Raw genomic sequence first — 17630 nt, 5'->3', positions numbered from 1 at the left:
ATTAAAGATACAACTAACTTACAAAAATAAAAGAACTGTACAAATCACACTTTCATTGGCAATGAGACTGCTCGAGAAAATTGCAACATGATCCCTGAAAAAAAACACCAGAACAGATATCGGAAGAATGATTCTTAAAAAAATAAAAAAGTAAAAACGTTTCCCCCTGCCAAAGTACTGGAGTCTTTGAAGGCTTACGTATCACAGGATATAAAACTTCTCTTTTCCCTCTGTCTCCATAATGTTTCTTCTCTCTTTCCATAGGCAGTTCTTCAACAGGTTGCTGTTGATGTGGCACAAGCCTTGCTGAATGGGTTAAGGTTAGAGAAGCTCGAAAGATCTAAATAAATCAATAGCCACTGATTTAATCCCCTGGTGTTCATGCAAGCTCAAGGAAATAAAACAAACCCGAAGACAGGCATGCATGTTGAATTCTGAACTGACTTTCTAGCAAGCTTAAAGCTAAAGCAAAATAAACACCTCTCCAAATTGTTATGCATTGCAATCTCTCATCCAAATAAAGAGCCATCTGACTGCTCCTATCAGCCTGCCCCACAGCTGCGCGGTGCTCTGCCTGCTCATAACATTCTGATATTTTTGTCATTTGACAAGGCACATACAATCTCAGAAGAATTACATGGTGGCTTTTCAATGTGCAAGGGTATGGCAGCTACTATGCAATTACAGCACAATTACCTCTTCATTTCAGTCACTGACACTCAGACCTTGTAAAATCTAGGACCAGCAGACTACATGTCACCTCATCTTGGAATACTTAACTCCATTTACAATTACAGACTAATCAGCAAATAACTACCATTTATTAATTGCCTATTAACATAAGCTTTGCCATGCAATTACAAAGTTATTGCATGGTATACTGTATATGTACCATAAAATTAAATAATACTTTTTTTTTTTTTGCTGTTGTTTATAGAGTAATTTTATAACATTCTTTCATAGGGATAGTTCTATGTAGGTCCAGAAAGAACAGTTCATCAGTTTATTTTTGTGAATTCCAAAAGAGTTTAAAGGGATCAGCAAGTTTAAAAAAAAAAGAAAAACAAAAAACCCCTTATCATCTACTTGAAATAAGATTACTAGATGTACTGTGTACTTGATGTGAAATATACTTTTCCACACGAGTACAAGTCACAAAGTTCATCAGAAAATCTGGTGGTTAACATTGTTGCTCCATTTGCTTTTTTCGTATTTACTAGAAATGCAGACATCGTATAGACATATTTGTAAGCAGAATCTACAGATAAGGTAATGGGACATAAAGTGCTTTTAATTATGAACATTTCCAATCTCTTTGCACCCTTCCCTGGTAAGTTATCATACGCAAGGTAGTTTTAGTTCAACCGGCCCAGGTCTGTACTACCAGATACTGTAATTTCCCTTGTACCTACTGTTTTGACCACAGTGATCTCAGTCAAACCAAAACTAATTCATGCCAAGGAGAATAAAAGTAGTCAGACATAATGAGGGGAAGAGGTGCACTGAAACTTCCGAGGGAAAAAAGGAGCAGGCAGAGGGAAATTAGGCTCCACTGTATAGGTCCCCAAGGGATTTGTAACAGATACTACTTTAGCACAATGTTGAGGAACAACTGAAAATGGAACACAAACCTGTGCCTCTAACACATCTCAAGTCACTTGTCAGATGAAAATGAGGAAATTGTTAGTCCTCAGCTGAGGATCAGCCTGGTGTCAGGATGATGCTTTTATTCTGATGCATCCCCCAGTTTTGCTAAGCTCAGTCTCTGAGCAGATAGTACCCTTTTCCCCTCAGAAAACCCAGTCTGGCATATTTTGTAAATGGAAGTTATTAACTCTGCTCGCCTTTGCCACTTCAGGTCTGGTGCCAAGTATCTAAGTATTTCCTAATCCATTACAGTACTCAGCACATACTATTCTATGTACCAGGAAAGCAACAGATCTATAGTAATAAAGCTCCTAAGATAATTCTAAAACTAAGTATAAATGTATATTAGACCTGGGGTTTACTGGATTTTTATTTAAGGCAATCATTAAAAGGTTTGCATTCTTTTGATGAGTTGCAACCAAATTTATTTATTTATCTTAATTGAGGCTTTTGGGAGCTGAAATAGGTTACCTTTATCTACTGCCTGCCTTTCCAATCCAAAGAATCATCCAGCCCCTGGAATCAAAGCAATTTGAGCTGAGGTGACAACTGACCTCACCACCTGTCCCAGCCTGTTTCTTTAGAGGTCCAGGGGGCTGACAATAGTAAAATCAGAATCTTTGCTGTTATTACTACTGTCATCATCAGGGCTGGAGCTCAGGTTGCTGGAGGAGGCCGAGATGGAGCCCATCAGCGGGTCGGAGAATATCAAAGAAGAACGAGACGGAGCTTCCTGCTTCGCTGGTGCCTCCTTGTGTGTCAGAAGGGCCTGCGCTGGCTCCTGGGCACTGCTTTTAGTTCCTTCCTCTTCTTTGGAAACCAGAATATAGTCATCAGCACTCTTAGTTTCACTGGTGCTTGAGCCAGGTGTAGCCTGTAAGAAAGGAGTACAGCAAGAAGTCAACGTTAGTACCGCTTTTACCATTTAAAAAGGCTTATGACACACACAGGTAATTCTGGGCATGGGATCTAGGAATCACAATCTAAAAGTAGCATAGCAAGAAGTAAAAAATAAAGTAGGTATTAACTTCAGATGAAATAATTTATTTGTTATTTATAAAACTAGACAAGCTAGCATGCCAGAAATACATTCTCGAGCATAGGGGTCTTACAGGCTTCATTACTAGTACTTCCATGTAGTGACTGTGGTGGCTGGGCATCTAACACACACATTTCAGTTCAGTTGTGAAGATTTTAGGTATTACACTGTTGTCTCTATAGCCGTTCTGTAAGGAGTATTACAGAACATTTTGCTGGTTTCCACGCAGAAGGGCATTTTGCAGTTCTCCTGGAGAACGGCTTGGTACAGAATTTCCTAATAAAACTCTGATCTGTGGAACTGCAGCTGTGTATACGTCTAGCTCAGTGTGCAACAGTTTGGGCTGTGCCAACTAAAGCCCCAGGGTGTCTAGACTCAGCACGGGGGGCAAGGGGCTGAGCACTTCTGATTTCACCTAAAATAGGCTCCAGGAGGCTCTCAATAGGCTCTCCCTGGTTCAGCCTCAGGTATGTGCACCCCTGAGGTGCCTCTGAGTGGGCAAAACTGCATGTCAGAGTAGCAATGAATTCTCTAGGAAATGGGAATCTTATATTTAGATTAACTGTATTCAGGAGAAATCCAGGTTGTCAACATAAGGAGCAAAATGTAATTAGAAGGCAGTACTGTCCTGTTCATTACAGCAGCCATTCTATCTTGCTGACAGAACAGGCAGCTGACATGCAACCCCGAAGGACAACTTCTATTTTCTTCTGCAGATGGAGATGGGTTCGTTTCCTGCACAGCACTACTGAAACCAGTATATGTGATTACACTAATGCAAGACAGAAAGGGGAGACAAACTTGGGGGTCAGCTGGAGAAACGTGTGTGTCACATGTACGTCAAATACAAGCCTTTCAGCTGTGACTCCCTCACCAAACAAAAAATGTTAATTCTCTTTGGAGGAAGAGAGATGGCAGGTATTAGTCAGAAAGAAAAGGGAGCATTAGCAAAAAAAGAGAAGTGTAAGAGTGTGGATAAAGTTAGTCCCCCAGCACAGTACATACAATTATGTAGGTCATCACAGGTACTACTAAGAGCAACTTGGATTTAAGCTGTTCATGGCCTCCAGCAAGGTTTTTAAATACATAAATACATAGAAAACTATTCTCCATTGCCTAGATTACTGATTAAAGAGCAGAGTATTTTTGAAAGGGGTCTGTAGAGTTGCTTGGGGAGGAAAACCCACTAGCCATTAAGAGCAAACTGTAGTAGGAAATGAGAGCTGAAAGTTTTTGGCTACTATTTACATAGTTCCAAATTGCTAAAGGCCACAACATAAATACCAGAATGTGAAAGTGCATTCAAATACAGAACTGTGACTTGCTTTCTTAAAAAAAAACACATATGGATAGGAATTCAGATATTTCCAATGCAGTCAATTTTAAAATATCCTGTTTAAATTTTTTTTCATGTTATCTAGATGTTACCTAAATATAATATCTATTATTGTCTTTTGTAAATAACACATTCTAGCGTTTTCTTTAAATAAAAGGGAAATAATCTGAAGTTTGGAGCACTGGTTACAATCTGAAAGGGCCCAACAAGCATTTGTCAGACTGATGCCAATTTTACATGTTATTCCCCAATACTTACTCATCTTCCTCAAAAGACTTGATAGAATTCACATAAACATTAACAAGCAGATTAATTTAAAAAATATCATGAACTGTCCATACGGAATGCTATTAAAACTAAGCTCCATCTTATAGTGTATAGAAGCACGTAGTTCAAAAGTGAGCAAACAACTTTAATTACTTACCATGAAGCTAAAACCAAACAGATTTACCCTGCCGGGAGAGACGCTTCACTGTTGAAGCACTTCTGATCTAAGACACCATTCGTTATTAATTAGTGCTTTGCTTTCATGTGGTCTGTTTGAATTAGTGTCCTCGTTAGCTGTCAGCTCAGCCAGGCCGCGGGGCCCAGCACACACAGGCCGCTCCGGCTCCGGCTCCGGCTCCGCTCCAGCCCCGCGCTGAGGCGCCGCTCATGGATTTGGGGGCCAGGCCTGGCCGCTGGGGCTCCTCTGGGAGCTCCAGATACCCCTTCAAAACTCCCCTGATTTCTTTTTCCTCCTTTAAGCAAAAGTTCACCTGGCTTCTCTTCACGCTTCCATTTAAAAGCTCTGGATGAACACAATGCAGTCTTCTTCTGCAAGGTTAAACGCTTGGTTATTCCAAGCTATTTCCACTCTCACAACCTTCCCATTCAAGAGAGATTCACTCCTCACAAGGAGACAAAAGCAGTAGCCAGCAGCTCCCTCCCCTAATGCGGCCAGTGTCTGCCCGCTGCCATGGCCAACAACGGCCACGAGGTTGACTGCCTTCTGGCAGTGAACCCAGCCAGAGCCCATCTTCACTAATACTCTGTGCTTCAGTTGCAAGTTTCTAAATTCTGCTTCAAGAAATGTGCTTTTGCATAGTTAAAAAAAAAAGAGAAAAACCCTGCTTTTTAATATGGGGGAAAAAAACCAAACCTCATCCCAATTTCTTTTCATTAGTACTGTGCTTTGGAACAGTACATTAGTACTGTGCTTTCATTTTTTTTTGTTCTACCCATATTTTTGGCTGTGGATTAAGGAGAACTATATCTCACTGAAGTATCAGAAAAGCAGCAAAGTACTTCTTTTACATTGACACCAAAATGATACAAAAGGGCTCACTGTGAATGTTTGCCTACCCCTAGAGTACACTGGTATTTTGGTGGTGATATTTCCAGAGGTAAAATAACTCCCCCTTCTTGTTCTGCCCTGTTTCTGTTTCAGGAAACTCATGCTGACGTGAACCATGTTTTCTCCCATCTGCTGCCACTACTGAATAAATGAAAAATGACAGAATTATACTTCCAGTAGCTCTGAAAGTTAACAACCTTACGCCCGTTGCCATATGGCTTCTCCAAACATTTTTTCCTGATGAATATCAGCGACTAGTACCAGGCTTATTTCAATTGCCTTCATACTGTGAATGAGTTAAAACTTGCTGCAACAACACAATTCAAGTAAGCTTCGAGGAACAGCAGCTCATTTTGGTTCCTTCTTTGAATCGACATAAAGGCAAGATAATGCGTTAATTATCATTCATTATTTAGCAACAGAAGCCTTCTGTTTGTCAACTGTGCACTGCTACCAAAGACAAACATTCCAACAAAGCCTCTGCTTCCTTGAGCCTTTCGCTTATTTTATCGCATTTTTAGCTCTCCTCTTTGCAAATAAGCACTGTACCTTTATCCTCACTTTCTGGAAAAGGACACTGAGGCAAAAAAAAGAAAAAAAAAGGGGGGTTGGGGAAGAAGACTTTTAAAATAAATTAATAATGATAAATAACTTGTATTTATATCACAAGCAACGCAAAAGACCAGATTTCAGGTTCGATTACAACACAGTAAATCACCCCTAACTTTTTCGGTGGTCCTAGAAATCTACCTATAATTGCACCAGAGCAGAATTTCTATTACACAAGGCATATTAAACAGGATTACACACACAAGCAAAGTCACAAGATATGTAAATACAGTGAAGTTTATTTAGCGAGAAATATATTAAAGAGGCTAGAAGTGGCTAGAATTTTTTAAGCCTCCTACAGCTCCCAGCGTGACCCTGAGGCATCAGGACAACCCATTTTCCTCATTAGAAAAAGGCTGGGCAGGGGCCCAATTTGGTGGAAACTGCTCCCCTCCCAACACTAAGCAGTCTAACTTCACAGCCTACTAAACTTAGCCATTTTATCTTCCTTTTTATTAAAAGGTGTTGTGAAAAGCTGTTCTCTTTTCTTCTCATTTTAAAGAATGCCCTTAAACAACCTGGGCTCAGACACAGTGCAGAGCAGAGGGATGCTCACCCTCCTCCTGGACCTTAATGCTGCTCCCCACAAGGAGCCTAATCTTGTATTTTTCTTTCTGTAATAGTCTGTTGCTCATTATCATAATTGGGACTTGCAGAAGATAAGATTAGAGAAGGCAAATCTTATCTTCTGCATGTGTATATAACTGCAAACATCAACCACGCAGTGCTGAAGCCTCACTGAGTTCTGAGCTAGCTCAGATCCTACAGCCTTCACTCACATTGCTCAGAGCTCCTGCATTATCGCTGTCATCACAGGGTCCATCTAAATTGTGGGAGCCCTGAATCCATCTCGGGGTGAATATTCTGGCTCCAAACTGGGGTGAGACCTCATTACACCCTGCCATTCCGGTTGCCACTGGAAGGAAATCCGCATGGGCAGGAAGGGAGTTGGGCCCCTCCTGCTCCCCTCCCAATGCGCCGTGTCCTCCAGCCCGTCTGCTCAGCGACATGTAGCCCAGCACGTGAATAAGGGCTTCTTCTGCACAAGGAAGGTTTGCACACCCTCGTACGCCAGGTCGTTTTATACTACATGCTACCTTTCAGCTGCTGTAATGCTCCACTCAAAACTGCCAAAAAAGTGCTATGTGTCATTTTGGCATGAAAGACATTTCTGTATGAAATGCAGGCAGATAAAAGGAGGAGGTCATTACAGGAACACTCTAAATATGCTACGATTAGAGTTTAACCTATGCTTTTAATATGGCAGAGGCTACTGACTGTAATGATGACGAAAGCCAAAGGAGCAACTACGTTCTAGCTAAACTTGTCTCTTTGAACTTGTAATTCCTATTTAAAATAAGAAATTGAAATACAATCAAAATATCATTTTTAACATAAAATGTTCTAACTTGGGGGATGGTGTATAATAAATCAAAACAATCTTTGTCACTACTTTAAAATCAACAAATATTTCTTCTCTTTGCTAAGTAAATTTCTCAAGAGAAAACTGATTGAAGACTCAGACTGAAATGTGTTGTCACTGATTTTCACTGAAATATGAATATTAGCATTGACACGGCAGACAATGCCGGAACTTTAATATTGAGAAGTATATAAAAAGGTGCATATAAAAAGTTATTTGTTTTTAAGAACATACCCGATGTTATCTGAGTCTTAGACAGAGAGGCATTTATGCATGCCTTTCAACACGAGGCAAAAAGTCTCTCTGTGTGTGAACTTGCCCTGTAACTGTAAGTTTTGTATGTGAAAACTGTGTTTACTGAGTCAAGAAGACAATACAAAGAACTCTTAGCAAGGAAATGGAGCAGAAGGTAAAAGTAACCTCCGAGCTATTTCCTTTTTGGCACTTAACGTGGATGCACTGTAGTGCAGATAATCAGCTGTTACATAATGCAACCATAGAGGACAAACAATGAGCAGAATCAATGGATATAGCAATATTTACCTCCAGTTTTTGCATCTTTTTATGTGTAAGTGACTAGTTAAGAAGCATTCAATGTTTGGAAAACAAATGAGCAAACAAAACTTCCGCAAACACTTTATAAAACTTTAACTCAATCACTCGTGTGGGGAGCATAAGCTTCCACTAACAAAATCAGTGGGAGCAGGACAGTAGTCAGACAGGAAATTGTGAGCACAGCTCTACGCGCAGCAGCATTCCTGGGTTTCTGTTGGGAATTTGAGTGCTCTCGTGGCAAACCACTTAGGAAGACACAAGTTTTGCTTCTGTTTGAACCCTGCTTTTCTACAGAAGAGGTGTGCTGCAACTGGTGTATTTCTGTGTAATGTTTGGATGTGTCAAAGAAAGTCTGCAAAAATGTAAGACTAATTTCATCAATGGCCTGTTGGAAATATCTGTAACTTACCTGAAGTCCTGGGACGCACTGTTGTTTTGTCATAACAGATCCCTTCAGGCCATCACTCGTCCCCTTGTTCTGGTTGTTGGAGCAGTAGTGGTCATCTGAGATCGTGATTTGCTCATTTTCTTCAGCTTCCAGTTGGCTCTGGTTGAAACGCAGGGAACCTTTCAGAATATCCTTGATCTGTTGTTGAATGGGAGGGGAGGGAATGCAAGTTAGAAACCTGGAGCAATTCTAAAATTTTCTGAACCTCACTGCAGAAGGCTTTCACACACCATTTCCCCATAATATATGTTTGAAAAGGCAGTTGAAAAGTCAATATTATTGCCTATATTAGATGTAAAATGTGTAATGCGATTGTATCAGATTCTGGAAAACAATTATCCAATATCTAATAAAGTTACGAAGAATGAAAACACTAAGATTTTTCCCAGTATCACACTTAACATCACGTTTGTTCCTGATAAAATGTATTTCATGGCTCAGCTTGGTAGCATGTTCATTTTAAATACATAATACTATTCCTTTATACTTAATGACATTCAAGTGTCATTACATTTAAAAAAATGTGGTCAGAAGCATGTAGTACATGCTTAGTATGAACAATTTGCATCAAGAAAAATGATGGGATGGTTAATGCCCCAGAACTTGGAACTGCAGTGCCTCAGTTCTACTTTGATTTTGTCACAATTTTTCAGGAAGAAAACGTGCAAGTCATCTTAACTTCTTACAGCTTAGTTGTATCTTCTAAATAGAAGTACTATGCAGTGCTCAATACAATAGCATTTGTAAAACAGCTAGACAGAAGTTAACCAATATATACCTGTTTCAAACCAGCTAGGGAAACCAGAATTTCATCTTCTTTTTCCAGGTGTTCTTGTAATATAACTTCCTGAATATTTCCTGCAACACCAAAACAAGAGAGACTTGCTGAGTAATCTGCCAACTTAAGAGTTGACTAGTGTTCTCAGAACCCAATCCTGTGGCTTGCAAAAGCGTTTTCACACACCGGCCTATATGGTGACCACTTCGCTAGCTGTGATGGTTAGGGAAGTCAAAGGCTGTCACTGACGTCAAGACTCCTAATAACGTCCAGCAGCTGCTGGATTTCCATGACCTGAATGCACCAATGGACCCTTGCTCTAGTGGTGCCTAGAAAACAACTTGGTTTCTGTGGCTCATAGAGTTGCATCCATGTTTGACTCTTCAAATGCTTTGGAAGCTCTCAAGAATATTTACAGGAATCTGCTAAGTTCTTGGGATGGGTTAAGTAGGAGCTCAGCAGTTCTAGATCCTGTGGCCACTGCAGATGCTCTTGTTTTATGTCGCAAGACTGAAAATACTGTACTTTATTGTTCCTTATCTGACCCTCTTTGTACTAGGTAGGGTGGATCCAAATCTCATGACATGACATGTGACAAAAAGCACAGTACAGCACTGGCACTTCAGAAGACCCCTGTCTTCCAGACCTATAGAATTGTCCTGCCAGGCTGCACTTCAGTAACTGCGTATGGTGCTGAGGGCAGGGTTGGAGGCTGCAGGGACCACGCTGTGACACACTGTGTCCTGAAAACCCCAGGCAATGCTGCAGACCAAACAGCCCACAGCTCAGATAGCTCTGCAGACTCTTTAAGCCATGTCAAGTCCTTCACCAGACTCCCAACTCCTCCCTTCCTCCTCAGATCTCTGAGAAACTGCGGAGATTCTCAGCAACTGATTTACAGACCGAGATAGTGCCTGTCGCCTGAAGATGACAGGATATGCCTCTCTTACTTGCATAGTGTCAGTGCAAATCCTCCAGTGACACTCACCTGGGAGCAGCCTTGCTGCTCTGAATTGCAGCATCCCAGGTGCTGAACAATTTGAGCTTTGTATCCTTAATCCCAGCGAGCGTTGCCTTTGTTTGCTTTGAAACACATCCTGCCTGCTGAGGGACCAAACCAGCGAAAAGCCAAAACACTGTCCCAGATTATGCTGACAAGGATGAACATGATGCTGCTGGCAACTCTGACACAACACCGGGTTTCAAGGAAAAATATTGAGCAACTTGGCTTAAGTTTTGTGTTTACAGAATAAATAGCTAAAGCATGAGATGAAGGAGGCTGGATAAGGAGGAGAGAGATTACAAGGAGAAATGTGCATTTAAAATTTACATATAGAGACAGAAGTTTGAAATTATGGGTGAGCAAGAAAATCTGTAGTTGGCAAAAATGAAGAACAGAAAGGGCAAAGAAGGGATAGGATCCAAGACTAAATAAGAGAATAAAAGAGGTTAGAGCCACAAAGTGCAGTAGAAGATGACAGTTCAGGAATGAACTAAGTGTGATCAAGGTCAAGGGCAACGATGGGGTATGATGGCTCAGTTTTGCGTTAGCAGCCTATCTAAACAAGGAGAGCCAAGTTTACATTATTTAGCACTTCTACCACAAAACAGCAGCAGTACCCAGCAGGAGGGAGGTCAAACCTGGTACACTTGAACAATGTGAAGTCCAATTCTTATAAGACAAGCTATCTCATAAAGACACTATATTTGGAAGGCTAGAAATAATGTAAGACTTTTTTTTTTTTTTTTTTTTTTTTTTACAAGTATGTAGCATCATGAATTGACTGCAAGCAAAAATAATCCACTATTTTATTTATTGTATCTTACATCTCAATTGTCTAGTCTCTCAGTTTGCTAAATAAAAGATAATAGTATTTGCTGGCAAATATTAAAATGTGTTCCTTACATAACTACTATGTTAAATCTTGACTTCCACTGTTTAACAAGCAGTGCATAATTTTCTACTTCTTTCAGATTTTTGAACATCAGAAGTCCAAAGTCCAAGTCCTCTTGCGCAGGTAAACAATGTTTAACCACAGCCTGAGTCATTGAATTCAACTGTCTTTTTCATTCTCAGCCTTAAAAGAATTGCTATGGTGTTTGATCTCTACATATATTAAAAACATGCATTAAAAACTCAGGTATGCGTAAGCAGATGGAGCAAGAAAATAATTCAGAACTAGCTTCTAATCTATTAAAGACCAAATGTTGGAAACTTGAACTATCAAGAAAGACAAAACAAAGCAAAAGCTGAAAGTCATTCTATGTGATACAGAAATAATCTACTATTATTTTTCTTCTTTATAGATGTATTTTTAAGACAGTATTTCAGAAGAATGAAAAAGAAAACATTATTTTTATATAAAAAAGCTGCAACTATGTTTGAAAAGCAAACAGAGAAATTGAGAATTTTCTAACAACTTATAAATAGAACCACGATAGTCAGCAGTAAATATTAATAAAAATGTTAATATCATCACATTTACCTTAGCAAGATTAATTGCAGATTTTAACATTAGTGTCAGCAAAAAAAAAGACTAAGAGAAAAGGCTGGAAATACATACACTAAGATTTATAAACATTAACTCAGCTGATTTGCTAAAGCTGTTGCTTGAATTTGCAGTTTGTTTTAATATGCAGCATGGCATATCTCGGGTTATGTATTGTTTATTGCTTTTAATTAGTTAAAATGATTACTATATATATACTTTTTTTTTCAAAAAAACATCACTTCTTTTGCTCTAAAAGACCATTCTGAACTCAAGGAACACACTTCCTTTTTACACTGAAAAAAAAGTGCCAAGATGCAAATCACTATAATCTGAAAGTTTTACCTCTCAAATGTGTTTCTTTCAGTACTACAAGGAAAGAGAATGAAAGTTTCCCTATGGATTTTCTGAATGGATTTTGCTGCTTCGAGGTGTGCTCTTGAAGTGTAAAAGGTTTCTAACCTACTACTGTCACCACTCTTGAATGCAGAATTTATTGCCTACCAAACAGATGGTAATGTGGAGCCCAAATTTATCAGTGCTCACCCTCTTTCTCTCCAGCTACCGAGAGGAATAAAAATTCTGTCCTAGAATTTTCTGAGAAAGTTATGTGTATCCACAAACGAGCTATATACTGATTTTTTCCCTGCTATTTTCCTTAAAACCTCACGGTTTTAATTAATCCTTTTAATTTAACAACTCCTTGAAAAAAATAATGCAGATATTGACTAGGAACTGAGAACATCTTCCTACCTGCAAAACAAACCCTGACACGATGAATCAAAAAAATGGATTATGTATGTGACTTTTAGAGTATTCAAAACCCAATTCAATCTGACTCCATGCTATAAATACCCATCTTACTAAGACAGCTGTTTTCATTCAAAATTCATTGTCAAATGAACATATTCCTTTACATTTGACAGATCTTGGAACCATTAATCAATAACTATTTCCTGATTAATACTGAGATAGGCAGCCCAGATATACTTTAAAGCCAGTTGGAGTTACAGAGGAATAATACGCAAATGATGACATTTTTGTTCTTCTTTTATATGGAACACAGAACATCAGGCAGGCTAGATGAAAAAGCTGACGAATTAAGATGAAATGTATTTTTTATTTCCTACTCTTAATCTCAAACTGTAAATAACTTTACGTGCAAATTCAACATAGCGGTAGTTATTAAAAAAAAAATCCAGATTTCTATTTCCACTCCATAACTTGATTTCTAAAATGGAAACTCCTCAAGACTTTCCCTCTTCAGATGGAGATGAAAGAGTGGAATTATCCACAGCAGCTCCTCGCAGTAAAATTAGGGAAGGCTCATGCTCTTTGATGACTGAACTGCTACACATTGCATGAAGATGTGCGTAGTCACTGCTGGGAAAGTGGCTAGGGAAAGTGGCTATAAAAAATATTAGATTTAGAGGTCAAATTTCCTCTCTGAGTGTGGGAAAAGTGGTATGCTCGGCCTAATTATTTTAGCTGCCCATTAAATCAAATAACAGCGACTGAAAGTGTAGCAGGCATTCAATACAGATTGTGTAAACGCATCCAGAGCTGTGTTAAATTAAGGCAGGCAGTGGCACTAGCAGGCAAACTAGTCTGTGGGGGACAAGGTCTTCCCAGGCAGCTCTTCATGTCTGCACATGCGGATGAAACTTCAGAGTCACTTGGATGCCCTTGTCCTCTCGGAGTGTTTGTTCCTGCGCTTCCCCGCTGCCTGGGGGAAGCACATCTGTCTCCTGCTGATTTCCATTTTAACCCGGTCTGGGGTGTCTTTCCAGGAAGATGTCACCTGCTGAGAGAGGCTAACTAGAAATAGCTGAGAGCTTTAGAGTGGCCGCTGCCCTTCCCGCGCTCGCTCCTCATCCACGACTTGTAAACAAGCAGCAGCGCCAGCATCACCGTCTAGCTGCTTTTAGCCTCCTCATCCCTGCCTGCCATTACTGAGAACACTGTTCAAAGTGTAAAAGAATGGAAAAAAAGCACATCGTTATTACCAAGGTAGTCGGCTGTAGGGAGAGATAGAACCCTCTGGGTTTGCATCTTCCAAAAAAAAAAAAAAAAAAAAAGAGGCAGAAAAATCCCACAGATATATCCTCTGCTCCTCTGCTTCAGGCTATAGAGCTACAGATTCCAAACTTTTTGTCAGATCCTTTTTTACAAAAGCACTGTTTACAGGCAATACTTCCAACATTTCCTATATGGTATATCAGTGATAGTTTTTTTTTTTTTTTTTTAACTAATGTATGAAAATGGCAATATGTGGATTGGGAATTAAGTTGCTGTTGATCAAATTTCCTCAATAAAATTTTCACAATAAATAACTCCTTTCTACTGGAACTGGCTTGGATTTTGAGCAGGAAAGCATGTTTTCCACTCACACTTCTTTCAGTTATTAATACCGTTATACAAATGATAGCAGTTAAATTTCCTTCTCAAACTAAAGAGTTTGTGATTTCAGTTCTGACAAAGGCAATATCAGAAAGTAGCCTAGATTTCATTTACCTCTCTTACTGTGCATGTCACCTGCTGTTATGACAGCTGTGCATTATACTGAAAGCATCATTTAGTAATTTTTGAATGATAAACAATTAAGAATCTTAAAAATGTGTAGTAATAGATGCTCTGTGAAGTGTTACATTCTTTAAAAAAACACTTATTTTAATATAAATTCTGCACTTATATTGTATATACTTCTGATTCACCTATATGTGTTAAACACCAACATTTTACCAGTATTTAATGGGCAGTAACGCTTGTGACATCAGTTATTCTGTTACAGAAAGATATATGGTAATAAGCCACCAATTATCAACTCACAGCAATGCACAGTCACATCTACAGAAAATGAGGCTGGAAAGGACCCTGGGGACACCCCGTCCATCCTTTGTTTAAAGGCAGGATCCATTCCGACCTCAGACGTATTCGTCACGTCCCACATGTCTCCAGCAATGTCAAGATGTGCTGGGACACGCTGTGCCTGTAAAGGGAATATCGAAGAGCACGGGCACTGTGCCTCCCAAGGCAGGTGAAGGGCCATGCTCTTCCTACGCAGACTGCATTTTGGGGGCAAAACTTTGGTGCTGATGATAATGTCAGAATGTCCTACCCCACACTCCTTACAGGAACGCACAGTGCTGATGACTGTAACGGAGGCAAATGGCATCCATAGAGTAACTATCATTTCATGCATTCGTATTCCTTCACTTGCACTGGGCATACTAAAACTCTGCCCAACTCCTGTCAGCACCACCAGCCTCTGAGCACTTCCAAGCAGGGTTTTTTCTGAAAGCTCAAAGCAAGTCTTTCCTCCCTTGCCTCCTGCAGAGCAGTTCTGCTGCTGCTGCTGTTTCCGTTCCCCAGATTACTGTGGGGTGAAGTGACAAGCAAATGAAAATTTGTCTTGCGTAAGAGACAAACTTAAACAAACAAAGAGCAACCTACCCTAAGGAAAAACTTCACTGTTTCACTTCCTCACAATCTAAATATTTCCATCATACTGCACTAGATGGTAGATATTACATCTTAAAATTGCTATGGTTGTGTAAAAGACAGTTACTGTTGTGGAGGATTCTAAAATGTGATTTTTTTTTATGCTTCTGGTACAGCTGAACCCACTAAAAACTGTTTCTGATTTTACAAGCAGGATGATTTACTCAAATACCATTATGGTAAATGCTACATAAAAACCTGGATAGATTGAGAGTTTTGAGACCAAACATCCATAAATGTCTGAAATTCCATTTACAGCATTTTCATTTTAAAGGACATATTCTATGACATATAGAATAAATGGCAGCAAATTGTGAAAGCTGTTTTTAAAGCTTTCTACAAGATCATTTTCCCATTAGAGAATTATGGTGTTATCGCAAGCCTGCGTTAATAAAAACATCGGAATATATCACCATGTGTTTTCCTTTATTACTGTTCAGATTTTTGCTTATTTGTACAAAAAATACTGTTGCTGTTATTAGCTTTGCTGTCAACCTAATTGTTTATGGTGAGGTCTTACTGAAAAACTGCATCCTAATCATTTTATTCCACTTTGCTTTAGTGTTTGTCCTGTATGAAAAACCTTGCCTAATGTCCAAGCATTATGTATCTGGGTATTCGAGTGTGTGAACTAAGTACATCCTGCTGCTTTTTGAGCTCTTTTCTACAGTAAACATTTTATTATCAATGAGTACAGTCACATACTTTATTTTTTTAGGGTCACAGAGTGCATGCTCAAATGCTACTGTAAATTAAAAGCCTCATATAGATTTAAGGCACAAAAGGTTGGAGAAGTGTTCACTTGGCTCCAAAGAATTCCTTCAATGAATTAGTCATAATGCATCAAACCTCAGACAACCTCAGCATTTTTGATCAAATACAAACCAAAAAAAAAACTTTTAAAATAATATTTTCAAAGAAAATTAGAATATTTTACCTGACTGAATAATTGATATTCAATAGACATAACTGAATAACTTACACTGGGGCTTGTATGTTGATTTTAGTTTGTGCAAGTTTTGCCTAAGTAAACAACAATACACTAGACCATTACTGGTTAAAATATTGCACATTACATTCCTCTTTGCATTGCCCAGTTAAAAAAATACCCTTGCTTTCCTCTGCTCTGAAGCTGCTGAAACTGTATTGGCTCCTCTATTGGGAAGAAGTACTCAGTTTGAAACAAGCACTTCCAATCTGCAGGTAGTGTAAACAGGAAAGTCGATCCTGATTAAAACCATAGGGATTTTTCTGTTCTCTATAGGGATAGTGGTTGCTATAGCAAAGACATCTGCTGGAACTGCCATCTTGAGGAGGCAGGTAAGAAGGAGTGGGGGTGACTTATAAACCTTCCTATGGATCATTCCAACTATTTTGTGTTTATTGACTTCATGTAACCTATAAACTTCTTTTTTTGTAAATTTTTGAGTATATTATGATCATCTCTTGGTTATTCCTTCATTTAAAAAAAATCTCAATCTACTATTAATTATATTTTCTCAGTTCATGACAGTTACAGTGTCAAAGATGCTGTGGAAAGATGGGGAAGACCTCCTAGAGTCAATGTTATGCTACTAGACAGATTTTAGGCAATCGTGGAGTGTATTGGGATCTTGGGCAAGAAGACTGCACTTTTTTAACTGTAATTCTTTCATTTTATTGTTCTTCAGAAGTCTGAAGTCAAAAATGAATGAAGATTACTGTATATTCACAATGTGAGTAGATATACATCAAATTGTCTGTCTGATAGAAGAAATTAATTAACACTAAACATTGATTTATGCTGGGGAAAAAAAATAAAAGAGTTATTGCGAGCTCTGAGATCTATTTGTATCACTTACTCAGAAATCCTTACGATGGATTATTGACAGTGGTGCTCGATGCCTGTCAGGATTCTAACTGAAAAGTAAATTAACTCAAACCGTGCGGTTACAGACCCATAATGAAAATAATTTGAAATACATGTAAAAGGAAAGTTATTTTTCTTTTTTCGCCTTAATTTTATTCCCTGCACATTTCAGGGTCTTGTTCAGATTTGATTCCTGCTTACCACCTCTGTCTAGTTTTGAGCCATGCTCTTTTCTGAAGGTGGGAACTTCTCAATGTCACTTGGGCCACTTACGTACCGCAGTCCTCTTCAATGAAAACAAGTCTTCCCTGGCACCATTCAAATAGCTCTCTGCCATTCATCTAATATACCTACACCTATATTAGGAAATAATCCTTGTGCTAATTAACTGCTTCAGTCTTAATATATACCTAATTCCTGGCACAAGGAAAGTACTGTGAATTTTTACAGTGCAAACAGAATTGTTGATGTGTAAACCAGAACCTCCCTGTTGTGTCATTTCTCTGTGCTAGGGCAATACATTACGCTGTGTTTTGCAGCCTTCTAAAATACCATTCAGATTAAGGCTTTAATTCTCAAACTGTAACCTTATGCAAAGAGACAAATTTAAAATTGTTCTC

At 39.0% G+C, this 17630-nt stretch overlaps 1 protein-coding gene across 1 annotated transcript in view; it reads right to left on the bottom strand.

Moving 5' to 3' along the window:
- Window positions 1-1212: 1212 nt before the first annotated feature.
- The window catches only part of TBC1D5 (TBC1 domain family member 5), a 265333-nt gene continuing 248915 nt past the window's right edge, over window positions 1213-17630 (bottom strand). Inside the window, exons 20-22 of the mRNA XM_088521207.1 lie at window positions 9172-9251; window positions 8355-8531; window positions 1213-2521 (exon numbers count right to left, since the gene is read on the bottom strand). Of these exons, the coding sequence (XP_088377333.1) occupies window positions 2228-2521; window positions 8355-8531; window positions 9172-9251 (551 nt within the window). The 3' untranslated portion in view covers window positions 1213-2227. The remainder of the gene's footprint in view (window positions 2522-8354; window positions 8532-9171; window positions 9252-17630) is intronic.

Source organism: Tinamus guttatus, unplaced genomic scaffold (genome assembly GCF_059628265.1).
Source record: "Tinamus guttatus ecotype Peru unplaced genomic scaffold, ASM5962826v1 Tinamus_guttatus_pri_ptg000115l, whole genome shotgun sequence".
Taxonomy (NCBI): domain Eukaryota; kingdom Metazoa; phylum Chordata; class Aves; order Tinamiformes; family Tinamidae; genus Tinamus; species Tinamus guttatus.
The sequence above is the reverse complement of the archived record's forward strand: the minus strand, read 5'-3'. Positions and strand labels throughout refer to the sequence as shown.